General features: G+C 33.8%; 1 protein-coding gene across 9 annotated transcripts in view; it reads left to right on the top strand.

Moving 5' to 3' along the window:
* Nucleotides 1–25,052, top strand: part of DOP1A (DOP1 leucine zipper like protein A) — a 120,846-nt gene that overhangs the window by 26,246 nt on the left and 69,548 nt on the right. For all 9 annotated transcript variants that reach the window (XR_014022110.1, XR_014022111.1, XR_014022112.1 and 6 more), the window contains exons 2-7: nucleotides 7,208–7,398; nucleotides 8,433–8,614; nucleotides 13,587–13,757; nucleotides 15,937–16,126; nucleotides 17,272–17,370; nucleotides 24,863–24,962. Coding sequence is in view for 2 of the 9 variants with exons in the window: in XM_081295169.1 (XP_081151295.1) it covers nucleotides 7,261–7,398; nucleotides 8,433–8,614; nucleotides 13,587–13,757; nucleotides 15,937–16,126; nucleotides 17,272–17,370; nucleotides 24,863–24,962 (880 nt within the window). In the remaining 7 variants the exon portion in view is untranslated. The remainder of the gene's footprint in view (nucleotides 1–7,207; nucleotides 7,399–8,432; nucleotides 8,615–13,586; nucleotides 13,758–15,936; nucleotides 16,127–17,271; nucleotides 17,371–24,862; nucleotides 24,963–25,052) is intronic.

Below are 25,052 nucleotides of genomic sequence, written 5' to 3' on the forward strand. Positions count from 1 at the left end.
ATTGGCTAACTTCACTTAGCATTATCTTTTCTGACTCCATCCATTTACCTGCAAATGCCATGATTTTATTTATTTATTTATTTATTTTTAATATTTATTTTTTAGGTGTAGATGGACACAACACAATACTTTTATTTTATGTGGTGCTGAGGATCAAAGCCAGGTCACGCCAATGCTAGGCGAGCGCTCTACCGCTGAGCCACAATCCCAGCCCTGATTTTATTCTCTTTCATTGATGAGTAATATTCTGTTGTGTATATATGCCACATTTTTTTTTTCCGTTTATCTATTGAAGGGCATCTGGTTGGTTCCACAGTTTGGCTATTGTGAATTGTGCTGCTATAAACTTTGATGTGGCCGTGTCCCTGTAGTATGCTGTTTTTAAGTCCATTGGGTATAGACCGAGGAGAGGGATAGCCGGGTCAAATGGTGGTTCCATTCCCAATTTTCCAAGAAATCTCCCTACTGTTTTCCATATTGGCTGTACTAATTTGTAATCCCACCAGCAGTGTATGAATGAATGTACCCTTTTCCCCATATCCTCACCAACACGTATTGTTTTTTGTATGTATAATAGCTGCCATTCTGACTGGAATGAGATGACATCTTACAGTGGCTTTGATTTGTGTTTCTCTAATTGCTAGTGATGATGAACATTTTTTCATCTATTTGTTGATTGATTGTACATCATCTTCTGAGAAGTGGCTCTTCAGGTCTTTGGCCCTTTTATTGACTGGGTTATTTGTTTTTTTTGTTGTTGTTGTTTAGCTTTTTGGGTTCTTTATTTAGCCCTCACACATCTATCTGATGTGTGAGGGGTAAAGATTTGATCCCAAGATGTAGGCTCTCTATTCACCTCACAGATTGTTTTTTTTTTTTTCCTCACACAGATTGTTTCTTTTGCTGAGAAGAAACTTTTTAGTTTGAGTCCATTCCATTTATTGATTCTTGATTTTAATTCTTGTGCTACAGGAGTGTTAAGGAAGTTGGGACCTAATCCCACATGATGGAGATTAGGGCCTACTTTTTCTTCTATTAGACCCAGGGTATCTTGTTGTATTCCTAAGTCCTTGATCCATTTTAAGTTGAGTTTTGTGCATGGTGATAGATAGGAGTTTATTTTCATTTTGTTGCATATGGATTTCCAGTTTTCCCAGCAACATTTGTAGAAGAGGCTATCTTTTCTCCAAAGCATGTTTTTGGCACCTTTGTCTAACACAAGATAATTGTAATTTTGTGGGTTTGACTCTGTGTCCTCTATTCTGTACCATTGGTCTACCAGTCTGTTTTGGTGCCAATACCATGCTTTTTTTGTTACTATTGTTCTGTAGTATAATTTAAGGTCTGGTATAGTGATGCCACTTGCTTTACTTTTCTTTCTAATGATTGCTTTAGCTATTCTGGGTCTCTTATTTTTTTCAGATGGATTTCATGATTGCTTTTTTTTATTTCTATGAGGAATGTCATTGGAATTTTGATCAGAATTGTATTAAATCTGTATAGTGCTTTGGAAGTATGGCCCTTTTGGTTGTTGTTTTTTTTTTTTTTTAATCTTATTTTTTTTTTGGTGGGGTTCTTTTTTTTGTCTTTTTTGGAACTGTGAGTCGAACCCAGGGCTTTGCGAATGCAAGGCAGACGCGTTGCCACTGAGCTACATCCCAGAAGTATGGCCCTTTTGATAATATTAATTCTGCCTATCCAAGAGCAAGGTAGATCTTTCCATCTTCTAATGTCTTCTTTGATTTCTTTCTTTAGGGTTCTGTAATTTTCATTATATAGATCTTTTAACTCTTTCGTTAAGTTGATTCAAAAGTATTTTATTCTTATTTTTATTTTTTTGAGGCTATTGAGAATCAGGTAATTTTCTACATTTCCCTTTCTGAGGATTTGTCACTGATATGCAGAAATGCCTTTGACTTATGGTTGTTGTTTTTTATCCTGCTACTTTGCTGAATTCATTTACTAGTTCTAGAAGTATGCTGGTGTAACTTTTAGGATCTTCCAAGTATAGAATCATATCATCAGCAAGTAGTGCCAATTTGCGTTCTTCTTTTCCTATGTGTATCCCTTTAATTTATTTCGTGTGTCTAATTGCTCTGGCCAGTGTTTCAAGAACTATGTTAAATAGAAGTGGTGAAAGTGGGCATCCATGTCTTGTTCCAGTTTTTAGAGGGAATGCCTTCAATTTTTCTCCATTTAGAATGATGTTGGCCTGGGGCTTAGCATAGATAGCCTTTATAATGTTGAGATATGTTCCCTAGTTTTTCTAGTGTTTTGAACATAAAGCGATGCTGTATTTTGTCAAATGCTTTTTTTGCATCTATTGAGATGATCATATGATTCTTATCTTTAAGGCTATTGATGTGATAAATTACATTTATTGATTTCCGTATGTTGAACCAACCTCGCATCCCTGGGATGAATCCCACTTGATCATAGTGCGTGATCTTTTTGATATGTCTTTGTATTTGATATGCCAGAATTTTATTGAGAATTTTTCATCTATGTTTATGAGAGATATCCGTCTGAAGTTTTCTTTTTTTGATGTGTCTTTGCTTCCTGGTTTTGGAATCAGAGTGATATTGGCCTCATAGAATGAGTTTGAAAATGCTGCCTCTTTTTCTATTTCCTGAAATAAATTGGAGAGTGAAATAAATTAGAGAACTCGGCTGTGTATCCATTCAGTCCTGGGCTTTTCTTGGTTGGTAGAATTTTGATGGTATCTGCTATTTTCTCACTTGAAATTGATCTGTTTAAATTGTGTATATCATCCTATCTCAATTTGGGCAAATTATATGACTCTAGAAATTTGTTGATGTCTTCGATATTTTCTATTTTATTGGAGTAGAGGTTTTCAAAAATAATTTATAATTATCTTCTTTATTTCTGTAGTGTCTGTTGTGATATTTCTTTTTTCATCACGTATGTTAGTGCTTTGAGTTTTCCCTCTTCTTCTCTTTGTTAGCATGGCTAAGGGTCTGTCAATTTTATTTATTTTTTTTTCAAAGAACCAACTTTTTGTTCTGTCACGTTTTTCAATTGTTTGTTTTGTTTCAATTTCATTGATTTCAGCTCTGACTTTAATTATTTCCTGTCTTCTTTCTACTGCTTTTGGTGTAGATTTGTTCTTCTTTTTCTAAGGCTTTGAGATGTAGTGTTAAGTCATTTATTTGTTGACTTTTTCTTCTTTTAAGGAATGAACTCCATGCAATAAACTTTCCTCTTAGATAGAACTGCTTTCATAGTGTCTCAGAGATTTTGATATGTTGTATCTGTGTTCTCATTCACCTCTAAAAATTTTTAATCTCCTCCTTGATGTCTTCTGTAACCCATTGTTCATTCAGTAGCATATTATTTAGTCTACAAGTGTTGGAGTGGATTTTATTTCTTGTTTTATCATTGATTTCTAATTTCATTCCATCATTATCTGATAGAATGCAGGGTAGTATTTCTACTTTTTAATATTTGCTAAGAGTTCCTTTGTGGCATAGTGTATGGTCTGTTTTAGAGAAGGATCCATGTGCTGCTAAGAAGAAAGTATATTCTCTTGTTGAAGGTTGGAATATTCTATATATGTCAGTTAAGTCTAAGTTATGGATTGTATTATTGAGATCTATAGTTTCTTTGTTCAGCTTTTGTTTGGAAGATCTATCTAGTGATGAAAGAGGTATGTTAAAGACACCCAAAATTATTGTGTTGTAGTCTATTTGACTCTTTAATTTGAGAAGAGTTTGTTTGATGAACATAGCTGCCCTGTTGTTTGGGGCATATATATTTATAATTGTTAAGTCTTGTTGGATATGGTTCCATTGAGCAGTATGTAGTGTCCTTTATCCTTTTTGGTTGACTTTAGTTTGAAGTCTACTTTATTTGATATGAGGATGGAAACCCCTGCTTGCTTCCACAGTCCATGTGAATGGTATGATTTTTCCCAACCCTTCACCTTCAGTCTGTGAATGTCTTTTTCTACGAGATGGGTCTGAGGCAACATATTGTTGGGTCTTTTTTTTTTTTAATCCAATCTGCTAGTCTATGTGAGTTTGATTGGTGAGTTTAAGCCATTAACATTCAGGGTTATTATTGAGACATGATTTGTATTCCCAGCCATTCTGTTTATTTTTGGTATTTAATGTGACTTGGTTTCTCCTCTGATTAGATTTTCTGTATGCTAGGCATTTTCATTATAGTGTGCCTTGGCATAGATCTGTTGTAATTTTGTACATTTGGAGTCCTGTAAGCCTCTTGTATTTGGTTTTACAATTCATTCTTCATGCTTGGGGAATTTTCTGATACTATCTCATTGAAGAGATTGTGCATTCCTTTGGTTTGAAACTCTGTGCCTTCCTCTTTCACAATAACTCTTAGATTTGGTCTTTTGATGCTGTCCCATAATTCTTGGATGTTCTGTTCATGGTTTCTAACTTTCTTCACTGTGTAATCAACTTTATTTTCCAGATTGTATACTTTGTCTTCGTTATATGACATTCTTTCTTCCACATGATCTAGTCTGTTGGTTATGCTTTCTATTGAGTTCTTTATTTGATTTATTGTATCCTTCATTTCAAGGATTTTTGACTTTTTTTTTCAGGGTCGGTCTGTCTCTCTCTCTCTCTCTCTCTCTCTCTCTCTCTCTCTCTCTCTCTCTCATCTTTTGCTACCTGTATTTTTTCTCTTATCTCATTGTTGGAGTGATCAGTTTTTGCTTGTATTTTCTCATCTAGGTCATTATTTAATTCACAGATTATAGATTTTGTTATTATCGTGTCCTAGTTTGTTTGGGGCACTTTCCTCCCATGGTAGTCTGCTGGTTGGAAGGGGCAGTCCTGCGCCAGAGGTTAGGCTCTGTTGGGTGTCTGCCCCATTTGGGAGGGGTGGACTGGGTCTGCTGTGCTCCTGGATCCAGCAAAGGCTGGTGTGGGTGGATCTGGGACCCTGCTTGACCTCCTGCTGTACTCCTCCTGCTGGTCAGAAGGGGTGGTCCTGTGCCAATGGCTTGGCTCTGCCAGTGTCTGCCTCGAAGGGGAGGAGTGAACCAGGCCTACTGAGAGCCTGGATCCCTGTATGCTGATGTGGATAGTCTGGGCTGGATCTTGGCTCCTGGAGTTGTCCACTGGTCAGAAGGGGCGGTCCTGCACCAGAGGATAGGCTCTGGTGAGTATCTGCCCCACCAGGAAAGGGGTGAACCAGGGCCCTGCAGAGGTGGATCTGGGCCGAGTCTTGTGATAATTTTATGTTTAACTTTTTGAGAACCATCACACTATTTTTCAAAGAAGCTGCATCAATTAGTTTTCACTCCAGAAGTTTATGAGTGTTCCAGTTTCCCAATATCTTGACCAATACTTGTTATCGTCTATTATTGTTATTATTATCATCATCATTATCATTATTATTGCCATCCTAAGGGGTGTGAAATATTATCTCATAGTTTTGATTGGCATTTCCCTGATGATTGATGTTGAGTGTTACTTCATGTAACATGTTACTTAGCATTCGTGTATTTTCTTTGTAGAAATGTCTATTCATATTCTTCCTCAATTTTTAAATTTTTTGTTCTTTTAGCATTGTCCTGGGAAACATTCTTTATATATCTAGTTTAAGCACCTTGTCAGATATGTGAGAGATATATTTTCTCCTTTCAGTTGTCTTTTCACTTTCTTGGTGGTATCATTTGCAGCACAGAAGCTCTCCTTTGATGAAGTTGTACTGTATATTTTATTTTTATTTTTTGCTTGTGTTTTTTTAATATTGTTTTTAGGGACCCACATAAACATTTAAAGGGGTCATGAAGATTAACTCCTGTATATTCTTCTAGGAGTTTTATAGCTCTAGTTGGTACATTCAGATCTGTGATCCATTTTAAGTTTATTTTTGTACAGTTGAGCCAAATTCATTTTTTTCAAGCATGAGATATCCAGTTATCTTAAACTACTTGTTGAAAATATTATTATATCCCAATGGAATTGTTTTGGTATCCTCGAAGCCCAGTCTGAGACTTCCCTGCCCATCCACAAACATAGCCATCAGTAAAGGTACAGGTGTTTAAAACTCAGGATACAAAGAATGTAGAGGAGAAACCACATTGATTTTTCAGTTAAGCTTCAATTAAGTCCTTGTTGTTATTCTGTTAATTATCTATTGCTGTGTAACTGTAACATATTTCCCCAGAATGCAGTGACCTAAAACAGAAAACTTTCTGTTGGTCATGAATCTGAGAAACTTAGCTATGTAGTTCTGACTTTGGGGTCTCTTACTAAGTGACATTCAAGGTGTCTGTTGGGTGTACAGTCAAATCAAGGCTTGGCTGGGGTTGGAAGATAGCTTCTAAAATGACTCACTCACGGGGGCTGTGACAAAGCCTTGGTTCTTCACCATAGGGACCTCTATGTAGAGTTCCTTGAGGTATTTCATGATATGGTGGCTGGTTTGGCCCAGTGATTTAAGAGAGAGTAAATAGGAAACTGAAGGGCTGGGAATATAGCTCAGTAGCATCGCATTTTCCTAGTTTGGGGCAGACCCTGGATTCAATCTCCAGTATCACACAAACACACAGGAAACTGAAGTGAAGTGCCTTTATTGCATGTTGGTTATTATCTATTGTCTTGTCTTTTTTATTCTTTTCATTAAAATTGAGTCACAGTGTTTTCAAAGGAACATCAAATATTTTGTGGACATATTTTAAGCCACATATTCTGGTCAGTTTTATTCAAAGGGAAATCTAATCCCATACAGCTGATGTTCCTTCATGCTAGATACCTAATAAATAAAATGATCTTCAAAATTGTCCCCCCCCCATGTCCTCGATGTTTCCAGTCTAACAAGTCTTACTTTATTTTAGCATCAAGACAAAGTAGAAGGCTGTGTGTATGTGTGTGTGTATGTGGGTGGGTGGGTGTATAAAACGTTCTATCAACAATTGTGACAGAAATAACATGATTTCTAAATTGAAGTAAATGTCATAAAATTTCTTTTTTGTATCCCTAAATTCTCAAACATTTCCCAGTTTCCCTACAGGAAAGAATGTACATGTAGTTATCATTGAGTCTTTTTTGAATACTTCAATCACCTGTGAACTAAGAGACCAAAATTTTTACCACTTCTAACTTATGAAACATTTTAAAGTTAGCCATTACCTTTGTAGTAGGACCATATGAACCCATTTCAGTAATTTGCTTTGTAACCTTGAGTCCTCCTACACACTCTTTTGTAGGTAATGATTTTGCATGAGTTTGGAACTAGTCTTTAGCTGAACACTGTGGGAGGATGAACACAGAAGAAGTGGAGTTATTGAGTGACTCCAAGTACAGAAACTATGTAGCTGCAATTGACAAAGCACTGAAGAATTTTGAATACTCCAGTGAATGGGCAGATTTGATATCAGCACTTGGAAAACTTAACAAGGTATGTTTATCTTGTCCATTTCATTAAAAGATTAAAAAAATCAGAAATCTGTGTTTATCTTATTGGATTTCTCTAAATCTTGAAGTAAAGAATATGCAGTCATAACTAAACATTAATTTTGATAGTGCTATTTTACTTTATTATTTCAAAGCATACTGTTTAGCACTTTTGAAGTTCTAATTAAAAAACAGAGCTTTAAAAATAGAGTTATTATCATTGTCATCACTTATAAAAACACAAGACTGGGAAGCAAAGATGCTGCTAACTAACTATAAGGGTTAGTAAGTTTTCTAATTGAGCATCAGATATGGTTCTGGAGTTCCTGGCAACAAAATGAAAAACTGCAAGTGGAAAGCAGTAACTGTTGTATCCTTTCCAAATGATGCGTGTATAGCAGCAAGGAAACGTTTTATAAGCTTTCGCTGTGATTCAGTACTTTTTACAAAGGCAACTCTATATATAGTCACTTAGACCTTGGAGCTTGGCTTTGAATTGATCCTTCTTCATGTATCTGGTTTAAACCACGCTTATTAAAATAGCATCACTGATAATCTCCTAGCTTTTCATTTTGACTTTTTGCTTTGTAACTGAGATGAAAATTTTCTCAACTTACACCCATAATTTTACAATTGTTTTTGTTATTAACTAAGAATGCTCTAAATATTAAAAAGGATATACGGGAAAAGTATGGTCTTACAATAATCAACATCAAGTGTCATAGCACACTTAGAAATTTATCTTAAAATACATAGCAAAGACACTCATTTTCAATTCAATACTCACTACAGATAATAACCTCTTCTCTCCATAAATTTGTCTTGGCAAGTATTGTTTCAATAACAATATGTTCTTTCTGTTAACATGGAAAGGATGTATTTTTAAGCAAATTAATAATTTTTAAAAATTTCAAATAAAATATATATTGATGTCACAGACAATAATGAATGCCCTACAATGATAATTTTTATAACATGTGAGAAAATGGAATAAAACGAAATATTTTTTCTCATCTGCATTTAAATGTTTTCTTCAAGGTTTTACAAAATAATGCAAAGTACCAGGTAGTACCCAAAAAGCTGACCATAGGCAAGCGCCTTGCTCAATGTCTACATCCAGCATTACCAGGTGGAGTTCATCGGAAGGCACTTGAAACATATGAAATCATCTTCAAAATCATTGGACCTAAGCGACTTGCCAAAGATCTTTTTTTATATAGGTAAGAATAATTTTATTATCTATTTCATATAATATAAATTAAAATGTATTGCTAACTCTTAAGCTTTCTGCACTAAAAACTGAAAAAATGAAAGCTCCTTCATGACCAAAAGTTTTTGATTCCAATCTTAACTATTTGAGTTAAGTAATATAGAAAAACTTAGACCATTCCTTAAGGTAAGTTTCTTTTTTATTCTCAGCAGTCATTTATGAAAGAAGAATTTTCATTCAAAATCATTGGAACTATAGAACAGTCTACCATTTTTAAGCTTGAAAATTTGCCTGATAAAAAATAAAATACCTTGATTTCTAACATTATTTACCATTCTTTATTTTCAGTTGGCTTCCGTGGAATTACTTTTTCTTGTTTACTCTTTGTAAATCTCCTTTATCAGCCTTTTTTTCTTTACCTGAATTCAATATTTGCATTTCTTAAGACTTACTTAGTAACCTATACATTCTTATATTTTCACTTTATATTTTCTTTTTTTTTTCACTTTATATTTTCTTATCAGGTAAGTTTATCCACAACCATGATTTAAAAAAAAATTTTTTTTGTAGTTATAGATGGACAGAATGCCTTTATTTTATTTGTTTATTTTTATGTGGTGCTGAGGATCGAATCCAGTGCCTCATGCATACTAGGCAAGTACTCTGCCACTGAGCTACAGCCCCAGCCCTGTTACAAGCATGATTTTTAAAAAAAGTTTATTATGTATATATAAGGTACAACATGATGTTATGAAATACATAAAACAAAATGGTTACTACAATTAAGCAAATTATGGGCTGGGGATGTGGCTCAAGCCGTAGCGCGCTTTCCTGGCATGCGTGCAGCCCCGGTTCGATACTCAGCACCACATACAAACAAAGATGTTGTATCTGCCGAAAAAAACTAAAAACAAATAAATAAATATCTTAAAAAAAAAAAGAAAGAAAAGTTTAAAAAAATTAAGCAAATTAATATATCCATCATTATCTCACATTGTTACCTTTTTGTGAGTCTTTGTTTTTTTTAACATTTTTTTATTATTAGTTGTTCAAAACATTACAAAGCTCTTGACATATCATATTTCATACATTTGATTCAAGCAGATTATGAACTCCCATTTTTACCCCGTATACATATTGCAGATTCACATCGGTTCCACATCCACTTTGTATGTGTGTATGTGAGAGAGGCAAGAGCAACTAAAATCTACCCAATTAGTAAAAATTCCTTAAACAAATCAGCATTAACTATGGTCCTCATGTCATATGTTAGACCTCAAGATAATTTTCATTATACTTATCTGCTGCCTTGAATTCATTGACCTACATCTTCCTATCTTCTTTCATCCCTCATAATCAGAGTTTTATCCTTTATGCACTGACTCCCAAATTGATATCTCTAGCTCTGGATTTAGCCTTAAACTCCTGAATTACCTGATCTCTGAGGATCTTTACAGGCAGGTACAGCTTTACGTTTTCAAAATTAAACTCATCCTCTGTTCCTGGAAATCTGGTCTTCCTGCAGTGTACTAAAGTTCAGTGAATTGCACTACCTTCTGTCTACTCACACAAGCCTGAAATCAGAGCTACACATGATATCTTATTAGTCCCACATATATTCTCCCACCACCCCTTTACAGTCTGCCACTAAGACTTCTGTCTCATAATGGTTATGAGCAGAGGATTCTGGAGTCAAATTAGCTCTATGATCTTTGACCATTTTCACCTCTTTATATACTTACCTGCAAAATAGAAATAAGGTTACTAATGCCATAGGTTGTTAGAATTTAAAATGTTAAGTTACCAAAAGTACTTAGAACAATGTGCTGCATATAGCAAGTACTTAATAAATATTAGCTATTATTACGATATATGTCAAATATATCTATTTTCTCAGCACCTTCACTGGCAGCATCCAGTCTTAGTAAGCATCACCTCTAGCCTGTGCTTTGTCATTGGCTTCCTAACATTCACCCACCACCTGATTTTCTTAAACTCTGTTCTCTGCACAGTACCAAAATAATCTAAAATATTTAATAAATAATGCCTCTTGTATCTTCTTAGACATCATGTAAAATCACACTCAAAATTTGATTTCTCCTATGATATGTATATAACTCCAGTCACTTTTGTGATCAAAAAAATGTGCAAGGATTTCTCCCTACCAGGAAGCAAGTAGGTAGTTTTGCAGAGAACCTCAACTGGACATCCTCTAGTCTAATTCAGTTTTAATGCTGTGTTCCTGGAGATAGTGTCAGATTTCACTGGTTGAGAGCTCAGTCCACAAGACTACTACCACTTCTGACACCAGGAGCAAGTCCAAGCTTCCAGAACATTTGACCAACTGACTACAAGTTAGGGTTCCACTACCTCCTCTTTGGGCTTAGTTAATTTGCTAGAGCAGCTAAAGAACTCAGGGAAACATTCACCAGTTTATCATAAAGGATATTTTAACAAATTCAAATACACAGCCATAAGGAGAGAGATGGGGCAAGATCTGAAGGGTCCTGAGCACAAGAACTTCCATCCCTGTGGAGTTGGGATACACCACCCTCCTGATGGGTGAATGAGTTCAGAAGCTTTCTGAACCCTCATCCTTTTGGGTTTTTATTGGACACTTCTACATATGTGTGATTAAAGCATGTGTAGAAACATGATTAGACAAAAAAAGGTATGCTTGAATGCAAAAGACTGAGTAGGGAAAACAGCAAAGCATGCCTCATCAGATTGTTCTTGGCCCTTCTGGGTAGCTTTCCTTCTTCCCTGGTATGGGGAGGACTCTTTCTGAAATGTGGGTTTTCTGATCTATCAACCATGGTAGGTCAGAGAATTTCTTTATGGCTACCTGAAAGTCAGAAAGGCAAGAAAAATTAGTTTCTATGGTCCACCTTGAATGAAGAGAAATTCTAGTTTCTGTGGCCTGCCTTTGAGATAAAAAGGAGCAGGTGAAAGGGAGATAAAAGATAAGATTCTTTGCTTTATGAAACCTAAAGCTCCCCCAGTATCATAACAAAACATTGTCTTTCATCTTCATTGCTATAAACCAAGGACAGATGGTCAAATACTTAAACGGAAAATATGCTTATTGCTCTATTCACTTAGAACAGAGGTGATGTAGTCTAATAAAAGATATGCTTATTGCAGTAGTGATTTAATAAGTAACAAGAGCTTTCAGACTTAAAAGCCAAGAACCATGAATGAAAACCAAATTTAAATTATATTGTGTGCATCTATGAACATGTAACAACAAATCCCATCATTTTGTACAACTATAATGCACCAATTTTAAAAATTGAAATAAAAAGGAAAACCAAATTTATATCAGAGCATCACATGTAGAACTATCATGATTTAAGACACAGAGGTGATAAGTTGGAAGAAATGCATGAATACATACATACGTGTATATATCTCTCCTCCCTTAAAAGTTGATATAGCTTGGCAGGTTTAATCCAGGAGGTAGTTAAAATAAAGGTTTTGGAGTTTGGTTGTTGCTGTTATTTATTCTCTTCTTAGAATCATGCGGAAATATTTGAGTACAAAGTGTTGAAAAGCAAAGATTTCGGTGGAAGAAGATAGAAATTACAGGAAAGAAAAAGGAAAATGAATGAGGCTGGTCCCTAGCAAATTAAAAATAATGGGCCCTGGGGCACATGAAAGAAAGTAGTCTCAAAGGCTGACTGTAATTATATGTGACTACATCTTTAGGTCAAACTGTATCTAAAATTGGAGGCAGAAATGTAAGGAGTTGAAGATTATTTCTATTTTGTATGTAAACTAGAATTAAGAGAGTCATAATTCAGTTGTTAAGGCCTCCTAAGTGCAGGACATGGTACTGAGGACTTGAATACAGAAATAAAAAAAAACATCATGATATTTCTGTGGGTTTCTGATATTTACAGTCATTTAAAGAAGACACATGAAACAATTTAAAGCAGTAAATGTTCTAATAAGATAATATTAAGTACAATGGAAACTTCAATTAGGGAACCTAACCTAGTCTAATTAGGAGGCAGTATCCTTAAGAAAATGACATAGGCTGGACTTGAACATTTAAGGATCACCCAGACATACAGAAAGGATATAAGTAAAGAAATCAGTGAGGAATCATCCAGTATAGCTGGAGTAGAGGGTGCGAGGGACAAAATTGGTGAGTGTACATGGGGTGTACAGAAGCATGCAGTGGCCGAATCTTTTTTTTTTTTTTTTTTTTTTTAAAGAGAGAGTGAGAGAGGAGAGAGAGTGAGAGAGAGAGAGAGAATTTTTAATATTTATTTTTTAGTTCTCTGCGGACACAACATCTTTGTTGGTATGTGGTGCTGAGGCTCGAACCCGGGCCGCACGCATGCCAGGCGAGCGCGCTACCACTTGAGCCACATCCCCAGCCTGTGGCCGAATCTTAAGATAAGGCCACATTGCCAACAGGAATGTGGCAACAGGAAACTAATGAAAGTTCAACTGAGACCAACAATTTCATTAAGATGATAAAATAATGGTGGTCTCTTCTAGGTACGTGTCTGGTAGAGATAAAGAGAATTTATTATATTCAAAAAAAAATATCAAGGAGTGTGATATGGAGAGAAAACCTGATGATTGATTTTTGGAGTGGAAGACTTTTTTTTTAAAGGGTCTAGAGTGAGCCAGATAGATGGTGATAACAGTATTTTGAAATGGCAGTATTATAGTAAGAAACTGGTTTTAGTGAAAAGGGGAGAATTCTGTTTGGGAATTATGAAATATGTGGACTTCATCAAACAGCTAAGATGCTCCTGGGTTCTTCAGTATGAAGCTCAGGTGAGAAAACTGGTTTAGTTTAATGTATGTAGAAGTCTTCAATTTATAGTATCATTTTAAAGCAGCCAGTATATTTACTATTTCTTCAAAACATAAAAGATTTATATAGAGTTATAATTACAAATGAACTGATATTTTGTCATTATTTTACTTTTTCCCCTTCCCCCTTTTGTTGTTGTTTTAAATAGTTCTGGATTATTTCCTCTTCTTGCAAATGCTGCCATGTCTGTGAAACCAACTTTGCTCAGTTTATATGAGATATATTACTTGCCTTTGGGTAAAACACTGAAGCCTGGTCTACAAGGGTTGCTAACTGGTATTCTCCCTGGCTTAGAAGAAGGATCAGAGTACTATGAGAGGTAAACTGGTATTTGGTACAACTATGTAATCTACATCATGCATTTGTTAGCAAGCATCCATACATATGTTTTAACATCATAAAAATTAATTTTATGTCTTACTTCTAGATATTTCAGTATATTACATTAAGATTTCTATATCACATTAAGATTTCTATAGCAATAAAATTATTATATCTATAACATACTGAAAGTATAGCTCTATGGTATAAGTACAGATGTAGGAGATAGATGGACTGGGTTTAAATCTTGCCTGTATACATGCCTAATGAGCTTAGGAAAGCTTTTAAAATAGTTTCTTCATCTATCAAACTTATTCATCTATCTAATATTTATTTTACTGTGTTATTATAATAATGAAATCACTTAGTCCAGTGCCTTGCACATATAACTTATTCAAAAAATTGTGATTCATAATTAGTATTCTTTTTCTCTTATTTCTGTGATTCAAAATTTAAAATAAGAAGATATTTATCAAGAGTGGTTGTTTTTGTTTTGGGTACTACAGGTTTAACCTAGGAATGCTTTACTAATGAGTTACATCCCAGTCCTTTTTAATTTTTTCTTTTTGAAACAGGATCTCCCTAGGTTGCTTAGGGCCTCACTAAATTTCCCAGGCTGACTTAAAATTTGGTGATTCTCCTGCCCAACCTTCTGAGTCGCTTGTATTACAGGCATGTGCCACTTTGCCCAGCTAACAGAACATTTCAATTAATGAAAAGAATGGAAAACTGGTCCTAAAGTTTTATGGTCCAAAACTATACCAAAAGTTTTAAAATTGGTAATGGAAAAAAATAGCCTTAATATCAAGTATAGTGCTATTTTACTAGGTATTGACATGATACTCTTTGATATTTTAGCTTTTCAAAGAAAACGATTTGATTTATTTTAGAACCTGTTATAATTTTTTGATAGCTAATAGTTGTAGACAATGAACATAAAGTATCTTTACTATTTCATCACTGATATTCTTACCAAATAAACTCAGTTAGGTAGGAAAAATTGAAAATGCCAAATTTACTTTGAGTGTACTTGATTATTTAAAATTTAAATAATTTATTCATGTGCACTGACCAGTTATTTTGTTGTATTTTATGTACTCCCATAATATAGTAAGAATCTAACCCTGAAAACATTGGATTACCTTGTAGGCTACTTTGAAAGAAATAATTTTATTCTCAAAGGTTATTATTTTCTTTAAATTTAATTTAAATTTAACTAGTTTTGCTTATAATTTTAGAAATTTAATATGGAATTATTTCCTTTATAAATCAGTTTTGTTTCTGATTATAATATTCTGCGGTTTGTAAACCAGGTACAATAGCACACACCTGTAATCCCACCTACTCAGGAGGCTGAGGCAAAACAATCACAAGGTCAAAGCCAAACTGGGAACTTTAGTGATACCATGTCTCAAAATTTTAAAAAGGGCTGCAGATTTAGCTCAGTGGTATAGCATCCCTGTATTTAATCCCAGGTACCTAAAAAAAAAAAAAAAGAAGAAGAAGAAGAAGAAGAAAGAAAGAAAGGAAAAAGGGAGACTCATAGGTGCATTACTATTTTAATGCTTAGATAAGTTGGGACCAAAAGAGATTACAGTGTTATCTCTTGATTTGACAATACTTTAATAGTCTTTATGTATTACATGGTTTATCTTACATTAAAAACAAGTAATTAATCTTTATGCAGTTCTTAAAGCACTAAAGCACCTTTGATTTCATAGGTCTGATTCATTAAAGCTATCATGAACTATATAGTATGTGATTTTTTTTAAAAAAAAAAAAAAAGACATTTGAAAATGTCTTAAGATTTTGTAGGACAATAAAAGATATGTTCTACCTTGGTTTAATATTAACTAAAATGTGTATATGGTATTTTATTAGAGTAATTTAACAACCTAATGACATTAAATAGACTTGTGGTAGTGTTTTTATTGTTCTTATTTTACAAATGAGAAGACTGAACTAAAGAAAGATTAAGTAAATAGTGGAGCCATGGCTTAATCTAGTCCTCTAACTCTGAAGAATATTATTCTTCCTGTTTATCACACATGTTTCCAGAGTGGAGAATATGAGTACAGCATAGATGCTTTCATACATTTTTGGAAGAAAATAATTGATATCCTTTAATGTGATATTAAATATTTCCTTTCTTACACCACTTTATTTTGTTACTTAAGAACAAACACATTGTTGGAAAAGGTTGCCGCTGCCGTAGACCAGTCAGCGTTCTACAGTGCTCTTTGGGGTAGCCTTCTCACCAGTCCTGCTGTTCGTTTACCTGGAATTACCTATGTGCTCGCCCATTTGAACAGGAAGCTTTCTATGGAAGATCAACTTTATATAATTGGTAGCGATATTGAGCTAATGGTAGGTCTAATATTGTGGTTGCTCGTTTCACAACTTTTTTTTTTTTTTTTTTTTTTGAGCCAGGCACTATTCAACATGGATGTTGAGGATTATTCAATGAATAAAATTTCTATTTTTCACAGAGCTTACATTTTTTTACCAAAAATCCCTAAAGATCAAAATTATCAATAATTATTGATCTTAAGAAGCTTAATATTTTCATGAATAAGAATTGTTATTTATGTCTGTTATCTCTATTATCTGTTATTCAGCAAATTAATGGGTACTATTATTATTATCTTACTAACTGATCCAACTACTGTTAACATAGTTACATTTATTATATTCCAAGATGAGCCTTTTCTTCAATCCTTATAAGAAAACATGAATTTTATATAAAGTAACGTAGACAGATTCTGCATGGGATTTGAGTGACAGATGTAGTACTAAAGCAGACATTGTAAGATAGTAGAAAAGAATCACATTGAATATTTATTTATGCTTTTTAATTTCAAGATTAAAGTGTGATTTACGTTCACTGAAGTTAATCCTTCTGTATGAACAGTTGTATGAATTTTGACAAACACATAAAATAATGTAACTTCTGCTACAATCAAGATACAGAATACTACGTCATCTCCAAAAGTTCTATGCCCTTTTTAGTTGGTCCCCTCCTTCTACACCAGGCCCTTGCAAACACTGTTCTGTTTTCTGTTTCTATAGTTTTGCTTTTTCCAGAGTGCTATATAAATGAAATCATGCTATGTTTAGCCTTCAAGTATTGTTTTCCACTTTTCTTAACATTTGAGTTCATCCATGCTTTTGTATGTATCACTGATTTGCTACATATTCTTCCATTGTAAGATGGTACCACAATTTGATTAATGGACATTTAACTTGGAGCCCATTTGGGGCAAATATTAATAAAGCTACAATAAACATTTGCATACAGATATTTGTATAGACATATGTTAGGGATTGCTTGGTGAAGTTACTAGAAAACCCCACAGGTTATATAATACTAATACTGTAAACATTTGTTTGTAACCTCTTTGATCTTCAGAAGCATACTTTTATGTATTAGAGAAAATGAAGAATTGTTACATTTTTTATGGCAAATTTCCCAGCATAACAGACAAAAGGTGATAAAGATTATTTTATTTCAGGTAGAAGCAGTAAGTACTTCGGTGCAGGACTCAAGTGTACTTGTACAGAGAAGCACACTGGACCTCATACTCTTCTGTTTTCCATTCCACATGAGTCAGGTAAAACATTGCTACTATCAATACAAGGCATTCATAGAAAATCAGATCCATGATGAATGGTTATTTTTTAAAGGTATCATGGCAGAGTGTTTTGTTTTATAAATCAGCATGTGCAAAAAAAATAGGTTCCTTTATTTATTTATTTACTTATTCATTCATATATATGTATATCTGTACCAGGGGTTAAACCCAGGGGTGCTTAACCACTGAGCCACATTCCTAACCTGTTTTTTTGTTTTTTGTTTATTTTGTGGTTTTTTTTTTTTTTTTTAATTTTGAGACAGGATCTCACTAAGCTGCTTAGAGACTCTGTAAGTTGCTGAGACTGGCTTTGAATCTGGATCCTCCTGTCTCAGCATCCTAAGGCACTAGGATAATAGGCACATGCCACCACCCTTGCTACAAGTCCATTTTTAGGAGTGAAAATTTGTGCAAATTTTTTTTTATTGATTATTTAAAGCATTACATAGCTCATGATATATCATCTTTCATACATTTGACTCAAATTGTGTTTTGAACTCCCATTTTCACCCCAAATACAGATTGCAGAATCACATCTGTTACATATTCACATTTTTACATAATGCCATATTAGTGACTGTTGTATTCTGCTACCTTTCCTATCCCCTCCCATCCCCCCTCCCCTCCCCTCCCCTCCCATCTTCCCTCTCTACCTCCCCTGCTGTTGTTCAATTCTCTCCCTTTTTTTTCCCTCCCCCTTGCCCCTCATAACCTCTTATAATTCTATGTATCATTGAAGGTCTCCTACTATTTCCATGTGCTTTCCCTTCTCTCTCCGTTTCTCTCCCCCCATTTGTCTTTGTTTACTGTAGTCTTTTCCTCATGTTCTTCCTTCCTGTTCTGTTCTTAGTTGTTCTCTTTATATCAAAGCAGACATTTGGCATTTGTTTTTTAGGGCTTGGCTAGCTTCGCTTAGCATAATCTGCTCTAATGCCATCCATTTCCCTGCAAATTCTATGATTTTGTCATTTCTTAGTGCTGCATAATACTCCATTGTGTATAGATGCCACATTTTTTTTATCCATTCATCTATTGAGGGGCATCTAGATTGGTTCCACAGTCTAGCTATTGTGAATTGTGCCGCTATAATCATTGATGCAGCCGTATCCCTATAGAGCGTTTTTTTAAGGTCCTCAGGGAATAGTCCGAGAAGTGCGATAGCTGGGTCAAATGGTGGATCCATTCCCAGCTTTCCCAGGAATCTCCATACTGCTTTCCAAATTGGCCTCACCATTTTGCAGCCCCACCAGCAGTGTACAAGTGTACCCTTTTCCCCACATCCCCGCCAACACTTATTGTTGTTTGACTTCATAATGGCTGCCAATCTTACTGGAGTGAGATGGTATCTTAGGGTGGTTTTGATTTGCATTTCTCTGACTGCTAGAGATGGAGAGCATTTTTTCATGTACTTGTTGATTGATTGTATGTCCTCCTCTGAGAATTGTCTGTTCAGGTCCTTGGCCCATTTGTTAATTGGGTTATTTGTTATCTTATTGTTTAATTTTTTGAGTTCTTTGTATATTCTGGATATTAGGGCTCTATCGGAGGTGTGGGGGGTAAAACTTTGTTCCCAGGATGTAGGCTCTCTATTTACCTCTTTTATTGTTTCTCTTGCTGAGAAAAAACTTTTTAGTTTAAGTAAGTCCCATTTGTTTATTCTTGTTGTTAACTCTTGGGCTATGGGTGTCCTATTAAGGAATTTGGAGCCCGACCCCACAATATGTAGATCATAGCCAACTTTTTCTTCTATCAGACGCAGTGTCTCTGATTTGATATCTAAATTTTGAAGAAAAATAGATTTTCTGATTTGATAGAATATGGTAATTGAATTTGAATACTTCAAAGTTCTATAAAAAGCAAGAGGGTAGAGAGAGATGATGCAGGGGAGGGGAGGAGAGGGGGGATAGGAAGGGGATAGGAAAAGCAGCAGAATACAACAGACACTAGTATGGCAGTATGTATAAACGTGGCTGTATAACCAATGAGATCCTACAATCTGTACACGTGGTAAAAATAAGAATTTATACCCCATTTGAATCAAATGTATGATATATGATATGTCAAGATCATTGTAATGTTTTGAGCAACCAATAAAAAAAAAAAAGCAAGAGGGGCTCATTATTAACTCAAAGCCAATACTCTGACCCAGGCTTTTATCTAGCCAATATCAATCTGTCTGATGTTGCCTTATCTTGCTCTGGTGATTTGAGGATTCATACCAGAACCATAGAAGAGTTGGGTATAATTTGAGAGACAAGTATTTAGTCACAGTGATATCTGCTAATAATTTTATTTCAGATCAGAGTAACTGACTTGTCAAATCATAACAAAGTGTTTCCATTACTGGAGCTTAATTTAATCTGTCTTTATTTTCAAAGAAATGATCTAAATATTTTTTTTTTAATTTTTAACTTTGATGAGTGATTTAGAGCACCAGAATGTAAGCATTCAGAGTAGAGGAAATATATACTTAAACGAAGCAATAAGATACAGAGAATTTCTACCTTGAAAAAGTAAGCTTATTTCTAAAAAGGAATTAGCAGAAAAGACTACTGTGATTTTCATAATGACCATTGGCTAATTTTTCTGTGTTATTTTACTCAATTTTTTCTTTATCATTCTACTTGTTTTTGTTAGTTTATTATTATTTATTCAAATCAAGTAATAATTGAAGACTTACACTTCATTGTCTATGTTGTCACTAATTGGGAAATAAACCACCTCTAGTTTCTGTTTTGAAACTCACCCCTTAACCAGGAACCTTTATTCTGCCCTTGAGCTTTTCACAGAAACCCCTACTAGAAAATTTCAGTATACTCTAAACCTGCCCATGCTCTAGTATAGGTGTGGACAAATAGTCCACTAGGTAAGAGTGAGTTTTTAATTTTTTTAAAAGCTTTTAAATAAGGAGGGAGGTGATTTTTTAAGGAGGAGGAGGAGGAGGAGGAGGAGAAGGAGAAGGAGAGACCAGGAGAGTAGATAAAGGAGAATGAAGGAAGGAAATGTGCATATATGAATATACCACATATATGCTATGTGCATGTATGAATATACCACAGTGAACATCACCAGTATATATACATCCACAAGACATTAACAAAAAAATTAAGTAAATAGCAGAAATATCAGTAGAGGGAAAGAAAATAGGTGGTAGAGGGCAAAGGAAAGGGGAAATATTGGGGAATTGAATTAGAACAAATCATATTCCATGCTTTTATGATTATGTCAGAATAAATCCTATTGTTATGTGTAACTAAAAATAACCAATCAAAATTGAAATTGAAAAAATATCTTGTAAAAGAAAACAAAGAATACCCCCAAAATATATGTGGTCCAAAAACCTAAAACATACATTACTATCTGGCTCTTTATCAAAAAAATTTATTGACCTGTGCTCTTGAATTTTCTTCCCTTCTAAATGGTCAATATTAATAATCTCTCAGTTGATGGGTTCCTTAACAGGATCTGAGGAATTAAGTCTTGGTAGACTTAAATTGGTAAGAACTTAATTTATAACCTCACTAGATCAGTGATTCTAAACCTTTTCAGCTTGTACTTCCTTTACTACTTTATTATTTTACCATCTTTGTGCTCCTACTAGCCAAGATTTTCTCAAACCTTACCTTCTACATTTTTTTTACATAAAAAACATAGTTATGTTGAATATGATTTTTTTAAAGTACACACCTAGTTCTAATATTCTTTTCCCCATTACTGAACCCAATTCTAATACTCTTACCCCTGTTGCTATACCAAATATTAGTCTACCTGAGTCATCTTCTTTTCCTAGTCTACCTCTTTTTATATCTTGCATATAATAGACTTTTACCAAGTATTAATTATTATTGTATCTTAATAGAGCCTGTATTTCTTTATCCCAAAAGTATGATAGATATTATATTACAACTAGACTATTAGACTTGAGCTTGTTTCATGAAATGCTGACTTGACTCTCTAGTATATACACCTTTGAAATTATAATAGTTTTATATATATATATATATATATATATATATATATATATATATATATATATATAGTACAAGTGTGTGGAATGTCAGTAGTAATCAGAAATTACTTCTTGGCTGGGTGTGTAGCTCAGTGATAGATGTACAGGACCCTGGGTTCAATCTCAAGAACCACCCTCCCAAATAAAAGACTTCTTATACCTTATGTATTTGTTGACAACATCATATATATATTATGTGTAACATTTCAAAATATGTATACATTATAGGATGTCTAAAGCAAAGTAATTCATGAATTTATTAGTTCATATCCTTAACATTATCTGTATTGAGACCGTTTGAAATCTTCTTAGTGATTTTGAAAAATGATACATTGTTATTCAATTTTCAAAAATATAATACATTGTTACTAACTGTAATAACCATGTCCTACAAGTAGTTTTCTTGAACTTTTTCCTCCAGTCTAACTGAAATTTTGTATCCTTTGACAAACATCTACTACTTCTTGCTTTGTTAAGAGTAGTTTTTTTTCCCCAAATAAGATTGGGAAATGAACTTTTAAAAAATTTTGTGAGAATATCCATAAACCACATATCTGATATTGAATAGACAAATCATCAGTTCTCAAATGCTTTGATTACAGTACCCCATTATATTAAAAAAAAATATTGAGGATTCTAAATATCTTTTGATTATATATGCTAGAACTATCTGTATTTATGTTAAAAATTAAAACTGGCAAATTAAAAATATTCATTAACTTATTTTAAAATAGCAATAACAATGTTATTATATTAGCATAACAGTTTTTGAAAGTATGTTCCCACATATAAAAAAAACTTAATGGGAAGCATTGTTTCATATTTGTTGCCAGTTTCTTTAATATCTGGCCTAAAAGCACAAAGCAGAAAGTTTATACCTGCTTCTGTGATATAAATTCCTTTGTTTGAAGTATATGAAGAAAAATATGCTCTCACATTGATATGTAGTTAGAAAAGCAAGAAGTAGCCAGGCACAATGGCATATGCCCAGTGGTTCAGGAGGCTGAGGCCGGAGAATCACAGGTTTAAAGCCAGCCTCAACAACTTATTGAGACCCTGTCTCTAAATTTTTTAAAAAGGCTGGGGATGTTGCTCAGTGATTAAATGCCCTGGGTTCAATGCCCAGTACCAAAAAGAAAAAAAAAAAAAAAAAAAAAAGCAAGGAGTACTTCAATAGTATCCTTTTAAAGTTGCATATTCTTTGATATTACACCAAAATTTGAGAAACTATAGCTTTTAAAAATTATTGCAAATGGAGTCTAAAACTATCAATGAACTTTACAAATTCTGGTTTTTGTTGTTGTTTGTTTGTTTGTTTGTTTGTTTGTTTTGGTACCAGGGATTGAACTCAGGGATACTTAACCACTAAGGCACATCCATCCCTAGCCCTTTTTATTTTTTTATTTTGAGATAGGATGTCACTAAGTTGTTAGGGCCTCACCAAGTTGCTGAGACTGGCTTTGAACTTGCAATCCTCCTGCTTCAGCCTCCCAAGCATCAGGGATTACAAACATGTGCCGCCACACATGCCAACATACTCTGTTTCATTGAAATTCACTTGTCTATCTTGCACTTTTATTGGAACATTTACTCATATATCTGTAACATCATGATTGCTTATTTAGAAAATCCTAATTTAGAGAATTATTCAGACATTCCAAATGTGGACATATTTCATTATATAATATCAATTATACTTATTGTTGTTACTATTAATCTTGTCAGTAGACATTTTAGGTATTGTGAAACTTTTGAGCCCAATAATGGAAAGCTTTCAAACCACTTCATTTCAAAACAATACAACTTCAACATAAATACAAGTTTTATAAAATTCTGAGTTTTCTCATATAATCTCAAATTTTATTGTTTGTAACTTAATTATTTTCCTTGAAGTGACTGTATCACTTTTGAAAAATGACTGCCAAATGACAAATTCTAAATACTCATCATGTGTAGATTAGTCATTCTTTCAGTTAAAAATGGTATTCTGTGAAAAAGTTGGTAGTTTAGTTCACAATACTTAGTTTCACAAAGCTTGTCCTTGAGACAAGTATCATACTTAAGTGCTTTATGTGTATTTCACATTTCATTAAACAGAATATTAAAAGATATCCTCAAGGGTCAATATTTAATGAAACAAATATTTGCTGTTTCATTAACAACATTCTTAAAGAATTATTAAAATGGCTTTTGCATGTTTATACATGCATGCTGGGGCCTTGATGATGGTAATGATGTTCACCATTGAGCTACACAATGAGCCTACTTTGCTGTTTTTGTTTTTGACTTTAAGAATATGGCAATAAGCATATGATGATTACAAGTTGGGTGAATGCTACTGTACTTTTTTTTTATACTAAGAGTGCCAGTTGTTTAACCTACTTATTGCGTGATCAGGGCAAATGTCCACACCAAAAGCAAAAAAAAAGCAAGTAACATCTTGATGTTGTTCTAAGTATGTGTAGCTTCATTGATTATGTATGGATATAAATACCTCGTTGGTTTACTGAAATGAAATAGTCTTAGAGATTCCCAAGGGCCCAGGGATACTTTGAAAGTTACATAGATCATTTGATGATTTGTTTTCAAAGGAGTAACACTAACTGTTAATGATATATGTTCTGTAACATCTCAGTTATTTCCAGTTCAGTAAGCATGGGATAGGAAACAATTTACTGGTCTATGCATCAGTGACACTAACCAGATATTTGAATTTGGCTAAGCACTTGGCCCCTGGGAAGCTCCAATCCTTGATTTATAGAGTGAATGTTAAACTAGCCAATTTCTAAATTACCTTCTAATTCAAAGATTCTATTCTAAAGTAATTATATAGTAATATTCAAAAAATTAACAGCAAAGTCATTATCTGACTTCCATATTTTTTTCAACTTTTTACTCTTTTAATTGAAGTCACATCTCCTTTCATCATTTTTTTATGGCTCTGGGAAAGAGGGATAAAAATTATTTAAAATCTGGGAAAAATGAAAAAATATTAAAATTGGTTAAACCTTGATGATTGGTTGCAGAGAAGGTACATTATATTGTTTTCTGTATTTTTGTATGTTTGAAATATTACAAGTAGAATTTTTGAAAAGAAGAAATAAAGATCTTAGAATTGATGAAGGCAGTGACCTTCTAAGGAGTTAGTTGACGACACTAATTGGCATGTGATTTTCTTGTCAGTCTCCCATCTTGCTTTATTTCCCCTGTTTTGTGTTAGATTTTGCTAATTTTCCATTGTGGTTTCAGTTAAAAAATTAAACAATGATGTTTCCTAAATTTCTTCCTTTTTTCTAATCTGTAAAATGGAAGTAACGATTCCTATGTTTGAAAGACCAAATGAAATAATGTTATATGAGAATACTTTGTACACTCTAATGCTCAGAACATTTTTTTAAGGAAGAAAAACAGTGATATACTTCTATATATGATTAAATACAACCACATTTCAAACTTTTTCAGGCTACTCGACCAGATATGATCAGGATCTTGTCAGCAGCCCTTCATGTAGTACTAAGGAGGGATATGTCCCTGAACAGAAGACTTTATGCATGGCTTCTTGGTACGTATTTGATGTTTGTGGTCGTATTTGAGAAAAGGTGAAGGGAGAGTTTCCATTTATAACTATTATTAAATTGTATATATGTCCCAA

The sequence above is a fragment of the Spermophilus citellus genome, assembly GCF_964194105.1.
Source record: "Spermophilus citellus genome assembly, chromosome: 5".
Classification (NCBI taxonomy): Eukaryota; Metazoa; Chordata; class Mammalia; order Rodentia; family Sciuridae; genus Spermophilus; species Spermophilus citellus.